This window comes from Palaemon carinicauda, chromosome 32 (assembly GCF_036898095.1).
Source record: "Palaemon carinicauda isolate YSFRI2023 chromosome 32, ASM3689809v2, whole genome shotgun sequence".
NCBI lineage: Eukaryota > Metazoa > Arthropoda > Malacostraca > Decapoda > Palaemonidae > Palaemon > Palaemon carinicauda.
This window is the reverse complement of record NC_090756.1, coordinates 76,994,528-77,007,764: the sequence shown is the minus strand read 5'-3', so window position 1 is coordinate 77,007,764 and position 13,237 is coordinate 76,994,528. Positions and strand designations below refer to the sequence as shown.

The 13,237-nt window shown below is 43.4% G+C and overlaps 1 protein-coding gene across 1 annotated transcript; it reads right to left on the bottom strand.

Moving 5' to 3' along the window:
• Positions 1-5,561: 5,561 nt before the first annotated feature.
• Positions 5,562-8,661, bottom strand: LOC137625669 (uncharacterized). Its single transcript, XM_068356579.1, has 2 exons — positions 8,508-8,661; positions 5,562-6,361 (listed from the first exon to the last, which is right to left on the bottom strand). The coding sequence occupies exons 1-2, from the start codon at positions 8,659-8,661 to the stop codon at positions 5,562-5,564; spliced, it is 954 nt and encodes a 317-aa protein (XP_068212680.1).
• Between the last annotated feature and the right edge of the window lie 4,576 nt (positions 8,662-13,237).

Genomic DNA, 13,237 nt, shown 5'->3' with positions numbered 1-13,237 from the left:
AACATATCTGCTACTGTCATCTGGAAGGAGTACTCTGGGGATGGCGTGATGATGAGTTCCTCTGCAGCCTGGGATGGTGCGTGTACGTCGCATTCTTCACACGAGGATCGATGATACTGCAGGTCACCCTCGAGTCCAGGCCAGTACACCATCAAGCGCGCTCGTCGTTGCATCGAGTCCAGGCCTTGGTGCGCCGTGTGTAGGTTGGCAGCCACCTGCTGACGGAGAGACTCCGGGATAACTAAGCGGACGTTGCCCTGTTCGAACGTGTATGTCACCAAGTCTTGGATAACGGCCAGCCTCTCCCTGACACAGTAGAAGGACCGAAGGCACGCAACCTCATGGGACTTCCTGTCAGCCCAGTCCCCGGCAAGGACCCTGGCCATGAGCAGCTGGTACACGGGGTCGCTAACAGCGGCGTGCCTAACTCTGGCCTCGTCCACGACACAGCTGTCGTGCTCTACTGCTGCCAAGACGGCGGCCGCCATGGTGTCGGTGAGATCTTCGTCGAGGTCCACGTCGTGGGCGCTGGGATCGGCTTTCAAGGCGGGGTATTGGGACAGGAAGTCTGCCGCGCTGTTATGCTTCCCCGGCAGATACTTGACCCTGAATCGGTACTGCAGAGTTCTCTCCTTCAGCCTGAAGAGGCGGGGGTTGGAGATTTCCATGAGGGCCCGATCCCCCAGTAACTTGGTTAACGGGCAGTGGTCCGTCACAACGGTGAGGTTGGGGCACCCCAGCAAGAACAACCTCGCCTTCTGGAGATACCAGGCTACCGCGAGGGCCTCCCCCTCCACGGCAGCATAGCCAGCTTCGGCGACAGTGAGATGGCAGCTGCCGCATAGTGCCAGGCGCCACCCACCAGGGCAGCAAAAGGGCATGTTGGTGGAGCTGCATGAGCAATACTGTTGAAGGATTACAAACCCTATGCCTTCTTTGCTCCAGTCAGTGATCGCAGCTGTGGGGTGGCTCCTGTCGTAGTAGGCCAATCCGTCCTTTGCTAATTGGCAGATCATGTCTTGGGCATGATGGAATTTGGTGCGAAGTGCCTCGTCCCAGTACACTGACTTCCCAGTTGGTTTTTTGAGGAGCTCCCTGAATGGGTTCATGATGGGGGCTGTCACGAGGAAGGGCGCCAGCTGGTTGACGAATCCGTACCAAGCCCTTATGTCGGTGATAGAGGGCTGACGTGGCATCGGGAAGTTCTTGATGCCCACCAAACGTTCCTCTGTTGGCTTGTAGGCCTCACAGCCCAGGTTGAAGCCCACAAAGTCCACTTCCCTTCTTGCGAATTGGAATTTCTCCGGCTTCAGGGCAACACCCTCGGCTGCGCATGTCTCGAGGAAGTTGTAGGCATGCCAGAAGGCCCCTTCGATGCTGTCGTCGTAGAGCAGGGTGCTGTCTACGCACTTATATTTCCACTGGATGTCCTGGATGGCGTCGTCGAATATACGCATCGCCGACGGAGCAGTGCCCCATGGGTGTGCGACGGTAACGAAATCTCCCCCAGGGGATAATAAATGTGGTTAAGTCACGACTTTCTTCGTCTAACTCCACTTGGTGGTATCCCCAGTACGCGTCCGCCACGGTCTTGAATGTGTGCTTAGGTACCCCGGACACCATGTCAAATGGGGCGGGGGTGTGGTGTGTCTCCCGTAGGCAGGATGCGTTGAGGCGCTGGTAGTCGACTGTACGGCGTGGCTGTCCTGACTTCTTGGCGTCTGTCAGGGATCCTGTTGATTTTGCCTGTGATTTTCTGCAGCATTTATAGTAGTGGCCCTGCTTGTGGCACCCGTTACATACGGCTTACTTAGCGGGGCATGAGGCTTTGCCAGAGGCAGGGAGGGGGTGGGGGACCCTACCTATGCCAGCGACGGTTGCACTCGGATGATCTGCCTCGGTGTCTCGCTGCCAGCCGCGCAAGCAGATTCCCCCCAGTTGCATTGGCGAGCAGCGGCGTCGACGTGGGCCGCCTCGCAGGCACAGCGCCTGTCCCTGAGGGCACTAACACTATTGATGTCGTTACTACATTGGTAAACATGGCGACGCATAGCCTCGTCACTTAGGCCCACCATTAACTTAGGTAATAGCATGTATTCAGCTAGGTTGCACTGACACTGAGGGCACTGGAAATTGCAATCAGTGGCCTTTTGAGAACACTTTAAAAAATAATCACTGACACTTTCTCTTGGGCCTTGTATCGCATTAAAAAACTCTGACTATAACACAGCACGGTTTGTAGATCGCAACACAATATCACGAATAAAATCCATGGCTTCCGTAGCGGTGAGGTTACTCCATTCCTGTGAGGTGAATCTGGCGTCCAGCGCCCATTGTAGAGGGGGTGTGCAGTATAGCCTGATGTGGTGGACGACCTCGTGGGGCGGTAGTCTGCACAGTTTGATCCAGCATTCCATCGACCTCCACCAGGACCTGAATGCGGCGGGCTTCAGCTCAATTTCACACTTCTCCGGGGCTGCAGACGCAGGGACACGAGGTGCAGGAGTAGCATGTGTTGTAAGCCGGTCGCGGAGAACGTTGATCATTTGCTGCTGTCCCGCCATGGCTTGCCTGGCTTCTTGCAGGGCAGGGATGAGCCCACGGGGGACGACGGGGCGTGCGGCCCTTGGGGTGGACTGCACTGAGCGGCGCTGTTAGGGCATGGTGAGGGGCACATCGGTCCTTGAGAATCACTGCGTCATATTAGATGTCAAGGTGAGACAAGAGACACACAACGGTGGAGGCATGTGGTTTATTCCGTCCTCAGATACAGACTGACTCGGTTGCTCTCTGCAACTGGCACACTCACTTGGCGCCTGCCCGCTCTTGAAAATTGTACGATGGAAGGAATGAAACAAGTCCATTAAAAAAGGTTCACTTTAATAAAATGTTGAACTTCCATGTGGAGTTAAATTTGGAACTGGTTGCTGGTGGGCTTGTTGTCGTAGAGAAGGATTTTCCTGTGTCAGAAGTAACTACAGGTATGCTGTCTTCCTTCTCCTACCCTCCTCGCTTTTCAAGAAACCCTGAGGACAGAAACGAAATACTATTTTCAAAAGGTAAAGGCAAGTTCTTCTAAATCACTCAATTCAATAACTGTAGTAAAATGAAAAAAAAAAATTAATGTAAAGGCGCAAGCTCTGCTATTTCACTCAAGTCACTAAACTCAGTAGTAAACTTTACAATTAAATTGAATTCTGAGCAATAAAAAATATATAGCCTACATATTCTGACTCCAATTTAATGTGGCAACCACCTAACCACGATAGGCCTAATGATCCGAAAACTTCGGCGTAAAGTAAACATAACATAACATTGGCTAATTAAGTAAAAGCTGCCTCTAATCCAAAAAACTTTCATATGGAAACACGCAAAGTTACAGTAGTGATAAATTATGAATAGTTTAAATACCAAATCCACAGGGTTTATTAATTGGGAATCGAGCAAGGGAATATTTATCCACGATAAACAAATTGACAGGGAATCACTTTAGAAGTCAGCATATCTTTCGTAATGACGTACCTTATCAATTCAATTCCTCGGAAATTTGGCGAAGATAGTGTCCTGATGTTACGACGCTTATGGCTGGTCTCGTCTTGTGCAGGATGGCGGAGAAAAGTGAGTTTATGTTACTCCTCCATTATACGACTTCGACAAACTCTGGATATAATTTCTTCTGTTATAGCCAGCCGTCCGTCCAGTACGAAAACCTTCTTTCAACTCCCTTCTCTCTGCTGGCGATTTTTACTCTAGAATTCGTATTACTGTAAAAAACAAGACCACCAGCAGATAGTTCCGAAAGGGTTGTTAAGTAGTTTACGCCTCAAAGGATAGTAATAATAATGCATAAGTTATCACTGGGTAACACAGGTTTACCCAGAAAGAAAATGAATAAACATGGAAATATATTATTTGCTAACCAACTAAATTAGCAACAATAAAAGGAACAATAACATTAATTCAACAGAATTTCCAACACCCGCCATGGGAAAACATATCATACTTGCAGGTACTCCATCATATATATATATATATATATATATATATATATATATATATATATATATATATATATATATATATATATATATATATATATATATAGGCTATATATATATATATATATATATATATATATATATATATATATATATATATATATATATATATATATATATATATATATATATTGTGCGTGAAGAGGAAATATCCAAAGAATTGTATCAAATGGACTAAAAGTATTGTTTAGACAGTCATAGCTACGAAATAAACAACAATTTAAGTGAAATCTTGGAAATTGTTTGTAAATGTTGGATAGATATTGAAGTGAAGGAATGGAAATATTCATAGGCCTAACAAATATGGAGTAATGAAGTTGAAGATTCAAATCGTTTCCTCTTTGAAGCACACCTCAGTGACCCAGGGTTCAGACTAAACATATTATTGTAGATAATATGTTTTTGATGGCTTTATACTTCTTGAATCACACCAGACAACCTGCTGACTCCCAACAGGGCATTTCAAAGCCATAATTGAAAACAAGGTTCTAAACAGCTATGCTCTCACTGCAGAGCAAAGACAACCGATGGCCTTAGCTATTCAAGTAACTGTCTTTTTCTTCTTCTTACGACCTTATTTCCAGGGAGGGGCAGAAATCGAGGTACACGGCCCTGCTGGCCATGCATGTTACGATCAGTATGTAGCCTGGCCGCGTTTCAGTCTGTATGGCCGCTGTGTGGTCCACTCCGACTGCGGTAAATGGCTTCGTCAAGCTGATCCTTTCCTTCGGTAGGGGGGGGGGGGCGCTGGCTGTCTCAACAGGGGCTGGAAGCCTAACATGCATTCTGGACACTGCCATACAATTTGCCTTGTAATGGAACGTAGGCCCGGGTACAAGGATTTCTGTCGAAAGATACCCATTGGTGTATTCACACTACAATGTAAATGCAAACAATGCTGTAAGAACACCGCTCCCTTCGCCGTCCAGAAAATCAACAAACTGTTTATTTACTTGAATTCTCCTTTCGCCACACCGTGGTTTCCCATGTATATGTATTCCACTCTATCAGAGCTACATTTTGACATATGTATCATTTCATTACATGTTTCTGTTAACTCATAATTCGTATATTTGTAAGTGTAAGAAAACACACATATTTTGGCGGGCAATTCAATCTGATTTGGCGCCAGCGCCATCCTACCTTTCCGTCCGCACCTTGTAATATACTCCCATGCACATTTGAATAAAGTATCAGTTGATCTTGGTGACGCTTGTATCACTGTCCTTACAATGCAAATATCTTAGATAAGCCTCAACTAAGCGTCCCTTAGCTGGCAAAAGAATCAAATGTTTCATTTCCCCTACTTAGGACACACATCCCGTAGTGCAAATCAACTTATTATCTAACACTAAATTTAATTGTCTGACAAAATTAATGACTTCACGAGGGTGTCTGACCTCACCCTCCAAGTAAACATAGACTGTAGGCAAATAATATTTTTGCTCTAATTGGACAATTCTAAACGGGTCCCATTTTAATTTGGCAAATCTCAATATTAGCCTAGTAACTCTCAATAAGAATCGGAACTCTACTTCCCTCTGTAGAAGTTCCCATATCTCTCTTGGGGGGAACAGGTCTTATTTCTTCCCTTAATTCTTGCACCGCTGCTACTACGGTTCTCACACTGGTTGGATCATCCTCTTTGTAGGGAACAGGCTCTCCTGTGGTCAGGAACTCTGGACCCTTCTGCCAAAGAGAGTTCTGTAGCAGTTGTTGCGTTGTTGCTCCTCTGGACAGGACATCGGCAAGATTTTGTTTACTCGGGACATAGACGAGACTGAAATCGCAAACCTGACGAAGAAAAATAATCTCCGCCACTCTGTTACATATAAATACGTTCTTATTGTCTTTGACATCAGGAGATGCTACCCATGCCAGCGTGACCTTACTGTCGGTCCGCATGACTGTCTCTCGTGGCTCTATCAGCCCTTTAAGTGTCTTAGCTAATCTGCAGCCTAACAATAATGCTAATAGTTCTAGCTTGGGGATTGTCAACTTGTTCATCCCCTTAGGAGTGATTCTCATCTTACTAGTGAGTAGTTTTACTTGATTGCAATTGTCCCTAATATATGCTACTGCACCGCATGCAATGCTGCTGGCATCGGTGAATACATGGAGCTCTAAATTTTTCTTGCCTACCTCTCTTGGAAATGTGATGTTACTTACCGCTTTCAGTTCATACAACAACTCACCCACTTCTCTAGCTTTCTCTCTCTTTATAACATCATCCCAGCCTACGTTATCCTCCCATAGTTGCTGGAGGAAAAGCTTTCCTCGAACAAACAATGGGCTTATCAAGCCTAGAGGATCATAAATGGAGACTAACAGGGAAAGTACCCTGCACTTCGTAGGTACCCATCCCTCCCCCCAATTCACTGATTCTCTTACTCTCTTTCACGCACAATCAATTGACGTCTCAGACCCATCGCAGTCCAAGTACATTCACATTCACTGGCTCACTCCACTGCTTCTGGCTATCGAAGGCTAAGTTATTGGACGCTATTGACTTGTCAAGGTGGGACAAGAGATGAGGTTACTCCATTCCTGTGAGGTGAATCTGGCGTCCAGCGCTCGTTGTAGAGGGGGTGTGAAGTATAGCCTGATGTGGTGGACGACCTCGTGGGGCGGTATTCTGCACAGTTTGATCCAGCATTCCATCGACCTCCTCCAGGACCTGAATGTGGCGGGCTTCAGCTCAATTTCACACTTTTCCGGGGCTGCAGACGCAGGGACACAAGGTGCAGGGGTAGCATGTGTCGTAAGCCGGTCGCAGAGAACGTTGATCATTTGTTGCTGTGCTGCCATGGCTTGCCTGGCTTCTTGCAGGGCAGGGACGAGCCCACCGGGGACGACGGGGCGTGCGGCCCTTGAGGTGGACTGCACTGAGCGGCGCTGGAAGGGCATGGTGAGGGTCACGTCAGTCCTTGAGAATCACTGCACCATACTGGATGTCAAGGTGGGACAAGAGATACGCGATGGTGGAGGCATGTGGTTTATTGTGTCTTCAGGTACAGACTGAACCCAGTTGCTCTCTGCTACCGGCACACTCACTTGGCGCCTGCCCGCCATGGGAAAACATATCATACTTGCAGGTACTCCATCAGACGCCCACCCTTCTAAAGGGATACCAGCCCTTTCTAAGATCTTGTTGCCAGATTCATGCTCCTGCCTCAGGCTCTCTACATTCTCTAAAGTACTGAGATAATTATATACGTAAAATGACCTTGCCAAATCTGGCCTACCATCCCTTTCAAAACGACAATTCAAAACTTGTTGCAAAAAAAACGGACTCGCCGTAGTGCCGAACACCACGACTCTAAAGGCGAAGGTGAGCGCTCGACTTGCTACCTCACGCCACAGAAATCGTGTGTATTTGGCATCACGGGGATCTAACAATACACGGTGGAAGGCCTTGCTGATGTCAGCTAGCATGGCATATTCGTTCAATCTGAATTTTATAAGCATATGATATGCTAATTCTACTAGATTGGGGCCAGGTAAGAGGCATTCATTCAACGATTTATGACCCTTAGATTTTGTTGAGGCATTGAACACGATTCTGAGGGGGGTCGTGCGGCTATCTTTCTTAATGCCGAAATGTGGCATATAATACCCTTCAATCTTGGGTTCCTTTACTTCTGATATAAAGCCTGCTTCTAGATACTTATATATCACTCCCTGATACTGATAAAAATATTCCCTGTCCTTCCTAAATTTAGTTTGCAATGATTCTAACTGCGCTACAGCATTTCGATAGTTCGTATCTGGCCTAGAATCCGACCCGAATGGTAGGCTAACCTGATATCCCTCAGGCTTCTTTACGACACTTTGCAATACCTTTCGCATGGCTTCCGCTTCGCGGACAGTATATTGCTCTGATGGGGCGATGCCAACGCGGTCCAAACGCCACCACTCATCTACATCAAACTGGTTTGGTTCACTCGCAATTCTACAGACTCTGAGCGTTTTCACCTGTTCGATCTTTTTGCCTTCTAACAGCCACTGCGGCACTTTCCCATATGGCGACATACCATTATGGGTCAGGAAAAGATTTATCCCATCAACTTTCTCGATGCTTATGATGAAGTAGCTAAAATAATCAGCCCCTACTAAAATGTGCACATTTTTCAAATTATCGGACTTATTCTCTGGATCGGCCTACGTGACTCCCATACTTAACAGATACTGTCTAACTCGTACATAACCGGCGTTATGTATTAGGACGTCAACGTTCTCGTGTGCTACTAGCTTTATTCGTACTACTCTTCTTCCTATCTCCACCCTACAGCCTACGACATCATATTGTCCGCTTATTTCTGCGGAGCCAAACGGAGCTATGTTCAACGCTACCTTCCCTACCACCGGTAGGCCTAATTGCCTCGCAATTTTTGCAGAGATGAAGCTTCTTTAGTTTCCCGTATCAAGAAATAAGCCGAACTCGCTTACTCCCTTGCTTGTGATTGATTTCGGCCATAGCAGTAGGCAAGATTGTACATGGGAGGTCCACGCTGGACATCTCTGCGATCTTTGCACTTTTGCACTGCTTGGGTTCTACTTTATCTTTAGATGGACTGGGGGCTGTTTCGTGCTGTCGAGGCATCGCATTTACTATGGGGCGGGACGTTGTAGACTGACTACTACTACTATCACTTCGGACTAAAGTGGAGGGAACTGATTGCAATTGTTTTCTCAGATCATAATTATCACAAATGGCTGTGTTGTGGTTACCACTACAATTCTTACAAGAATTAAGGACAGTACACTTATCACTTCGATGACCAGAATTAATGCAATTAAAACATAGGTCCTTTCTTAGCAAAATGCGACGTCTGGCAGCCACGTCAGTTACTCGGCGGCATCCGTGTGGCGGGTGCCGTTCGTTACAAAAGGGACAAGAATTATTCTGAACGGGTTTCGACTTTGCTCTTACGCTGACGTCTATTCTCTTGTCAGGTTCAAGTTTATCTCCTCATTTTAAGGCATTGTCCTCGAGCATTCGAATAATGAAATCAATCGCGTCGAAGATTTCGTCTAGTATATAATCACACTTTCTCAGATGTTCAACTACTTTCCTGTAGAGCTTCCCTTCTGACAATTTTTGATTAATGAGGCTCATAACCATACCATGGCCTATATCATTACTACTTAGCCTCTTGATCTGCTTGGTTATGATCGTTAATTCAAAACAAAACTTTTTCAGCTCTACAGGATTTAACGAGGGTACAAAGATATTAACTAGCTTTCTATGTAGAATTACGAGCGTTTGATGGACATTACCATATTGTTTGTCTAAGAGATCCAACGCAATCTTATAGTTCGTGGCGGTTATGCTTAGGGATTTTACGATCCTAAGCAGATCCCTGCCTAAAGTCCCTAATAGATACGTAAATTTGGATACGACATCCAAATCTGCTCTTTGATCCGCATGGATCGCGAAGAGCTCTCGATACGAAGCATATTCTTGCACTTCCCCTTCAAATGTGGGGAGAGGCAGCGGTTTCAATTTGGGCAGGGAAACATTCCCTGTCCAAGTGACTTTCACTTTATCAATTCGGTTATACAGAAGCGTAGAAGCTCGCATAGCTTCTCCTAACGCGTGCCTGATTCGGGCATCTAAACCAGGTTCTAGTTTGACTGATTGTCTCATATACAGCTCTCTTAGCTGTCTTTCTTCCTCTCGCAATTGCGTGACCAGATTCTGGTACACGGATTCCGAGTGGGTTTCAACTAACGCACACTGCGTTTCGACTAGTAAGTCCGCTATGAGGCCCATCAATGCCTCGATGTGTACAACCATAGCCACCGCCATTTTGACTGACTCTTAACTCGACTTCTGGGGGGGTAGGCAAACTAGTAAAGAACAGAGTTTTCTTTACGTTATGAAGATAGAGCACAAAAACTAAAGGCGAGCATGGTCAGTCGCACATTGAGACACTGAGGGCTTAATTTGTTTCGTCTCTCCCTCTTTCTCCTGATAAGCCTCATTAAACGATTGAGGAATGCATTACAAATGACTTGATCCAAATGGACTCCATCCCTTGACCTGCCTTTGAAGTAGGCTCTTGAGTTCATCGGCAGGTGACTCACTCCGTGCTGATGTCTCTTCGAACAATACTTAGAGATTCTCGCATTGAAATTTTTTACTTTGCTAATATATTCAACTGGATTAATGGCAAATCTATTGTTGGGTAGATACTCCCTAACTTCGGCGTCACAGATGGCGATAATATCGGAAATTTTCCTCAAGCGTTCAATCAGGATTCTTAAATTATCCCAAACAGTTTTGGGGTGATCGGTTGCCAGGTCGTTTCCACCCAGGTACAACACGATCAGCGCGTACCTCCTCTGCCAATATTGCAAATTATTGTCTAGAAACTGACTGACTAGACCTCCTGTCCTTCGGTAAATCTCTATCTCGTTATCAGAACATTGTGGCAGATTCGGGGGAGCTGACTGGATCCTACTAGGGCTACCCTAAAAATCATATCTTAATGAATTTCCTTGCAAGCTCTAGAAAGCACTTATCATCTGGTTCGAAGGACTAAATATCGGGAATTTTTCTCCGACTTGTTTAAAACTGTAATGATTCTAGGCCGATGGAGTGGGCCGATGATAAGACCTTGAAGAGGTTCGCTTTCTAAAACAATTCAGGAGAGTTTCAATAAAATATGTTCACAAATTGTGGTTTATTACAAAAATAATCATTTAAAAACACAATAACAAGTCATGCTAATACAATCTGAAGGACATCACGGGTGGTTAAGCCAATGTGTGCTTAGAAACATCAGGCAAAAATGAAAGTTAGGTCTTCAACCTTACTGCACACGCAGTTACTTAACATTGACAAGAAATTCAAATACAGGCTCTCATGGCCTTAGAACACGATAATCCTGAGGGGGTTTGCAACATGTGCTCGTAAAACTCTAAGTCCAAGGTTGAACTAAAAAGGGCGAAATTACAACATTTTGATAATGACTCTATGGTAAATGACATACCAGTGCCTGCAGACATCATCTTAGGCATAAATCAAGTCCCTAATCCCAGGGATGACAAACTTACAGACAGATAAAAACGTACATAACTCACACTGACAATGGAACCGACCTGGTATCGCGGTAGATAGGAGCCAGAGGCAGTGAGACACACTACAACCTCATAGACGGTACTTAAGTCGTTCGGGGCGTAAGGCAGGAAAGCCGGGGCATTGTTCAGCATAGCTCAAAGGAAAACTACTGTCTCTCGCGCTAATTAAAGAGTCCTTGTAAAATGCGCGGGAACTCTCACTATTTAATCAACAAGGGGTTTAATTGAGTTTCTTTATAGAATACAAGATAGAAAAACAGTTAAATTCTTACGTTAGATCAAAGGATAAACTCAATACTTCAGCTGAAGGCCGTAATTTGCCAGAATCCAACAAACTAGTGAGTCCTTGGCTCTAAACATATACATCGATAATTTTACCTGCATGAATGAATACAATATCATTTTCGTAAATTGTAAATAATAAAGACTTTGTTTGTCTGACACCCGCTCCTTCCCCGCCAGGTAGTAGATATTTATGCCTCAATACCATCACGTATTGGACAGCACTCATTCATAGAAACGCCCGCAAGATCTTTCAGTCTTGCCCAAATTTAACGCAATGTTTGTGATGTTAAATGGCGGGGATTTCGAATGATCATTTTGAAATTCCCGACAACCAGCAACCTAAAATTATATGGAAAATGCTATTTTGGTCTCCGAAGCATTTTGGTTGTTGACCAGTGATTCCATTTGCACTGAAATTCCATATTTTTATATCAGTCACTAGGCCTAGTCGTATTACTTATCGTAGACCGTCTAAAATCTAATTTCTATGTCTAATATTTGTAGACTTTGATTAGTCCTCATTTAGGTAAAATTCCGGTTTTCCTTTTCCATCGGTGAGTATTGGAAAAAAAGTATATTAAATTTTAGATAATTTCTTCTTAGTTTTAGTTTGCGATGAAAACTTGGACTTTGAATCAGGGGCGTTTATTATTATTATTATTATTATTATTATTATTATTATTATTATTATTATTATTATTATTATTATTATTATTATTATTATTATACAACCCTAGTTGGAAAAGCAGGATGCTATTGAGGGCTCCAACAAGGAAAAATAGCCCAGCGAGGAAAGGAAATAAACAAATAAACTACATTAGAAGCATAACAATATTAAAATAAATCTTTCTTATACAAACTATAAAAACTTCAAAGAAAAATAAGTTAAGAAAATAAGATAGAACAGTGTGCAATATATTTGATAGAGTTAGTAAATAATAATAAAGATTAATATTATTAGAAGCAAAATAAAATATTGATGGTATATTAAATCAAGATACTGTAATGTTACATGAAAATGTTTTAAAAAAAATATAAGAAATTAGTTGTACAATTAACTACGTGATTAAAATAAATGTTTTAATTATTTTATAGAAAATTTTCATGATTTTATAAAGATGTTTAAAGTATAATTAATAATAAAATCTCAGGGAACAAAAATAGTAGAAGAGACAGAGCACTTCATAAAGGAGTGGATATTATTATTGTCTTCTTATTGCAGTTTTCTTCCTACTCCACAATATTCAAAATGACAGCGTGCATAATTTATTCATTTATTTATTCATCTTTTAATTTATTTTTTAATTTATCTATTATGCTTAGTCTCCTGTTTCCTCTTCTTTCCCCATTTTAGAAAGGTAGAAGTTAATCACTAGACCAATGTTAGTGGCTTCATAGTTTCTTCAACTTTTGTTCCTAAATAGGAACGATTTCCATTTGTAAATGGCATGAAGACTATGATTTTTCATCTCATGATTAACATGTCTATATTCAATGTCGTAGTATATCAAACATTGCATTACTTTCATCAGTGTAATTATTGCTTTGTGTAACTTGACTAGTTTGAAGAATGTTTGATCAACCTGTTATTAGACTAGATGTCATATTACCATCCTCATTACATTCATTTATCAGTATAATTTACAGAACTATCAGGCTGTTCAGTGAAGATTTTCCATTTTAAACTCAATGACCCAGTTAAATACTGTTCAAACTTAATCAGTCTCTTCCTAGCCGATCAAGACTTGGGAGGAGATAGAGAACCATGACTTATGAACGTCACCTGTGTGTGACACTGTGAGCGTTGT

Excerpts from the sequence above, each read along its gene's own strand:
- LOC137625669 (XM_068356579.1), bottom strand. The coding sequence starts at position 8,661 with ATGCCTCGACAGCACGAAACAGCCCCCAGTCCATCTAAAGATAAAGTA. Across the intron at positions 6,362-8,507 it reads AATCAATCACAAGCAAGGGA|GCTTGATAAGCCCATTGTTT; the intron begins GTAAGCGAGTTC and ends ATGATCCTCTAG.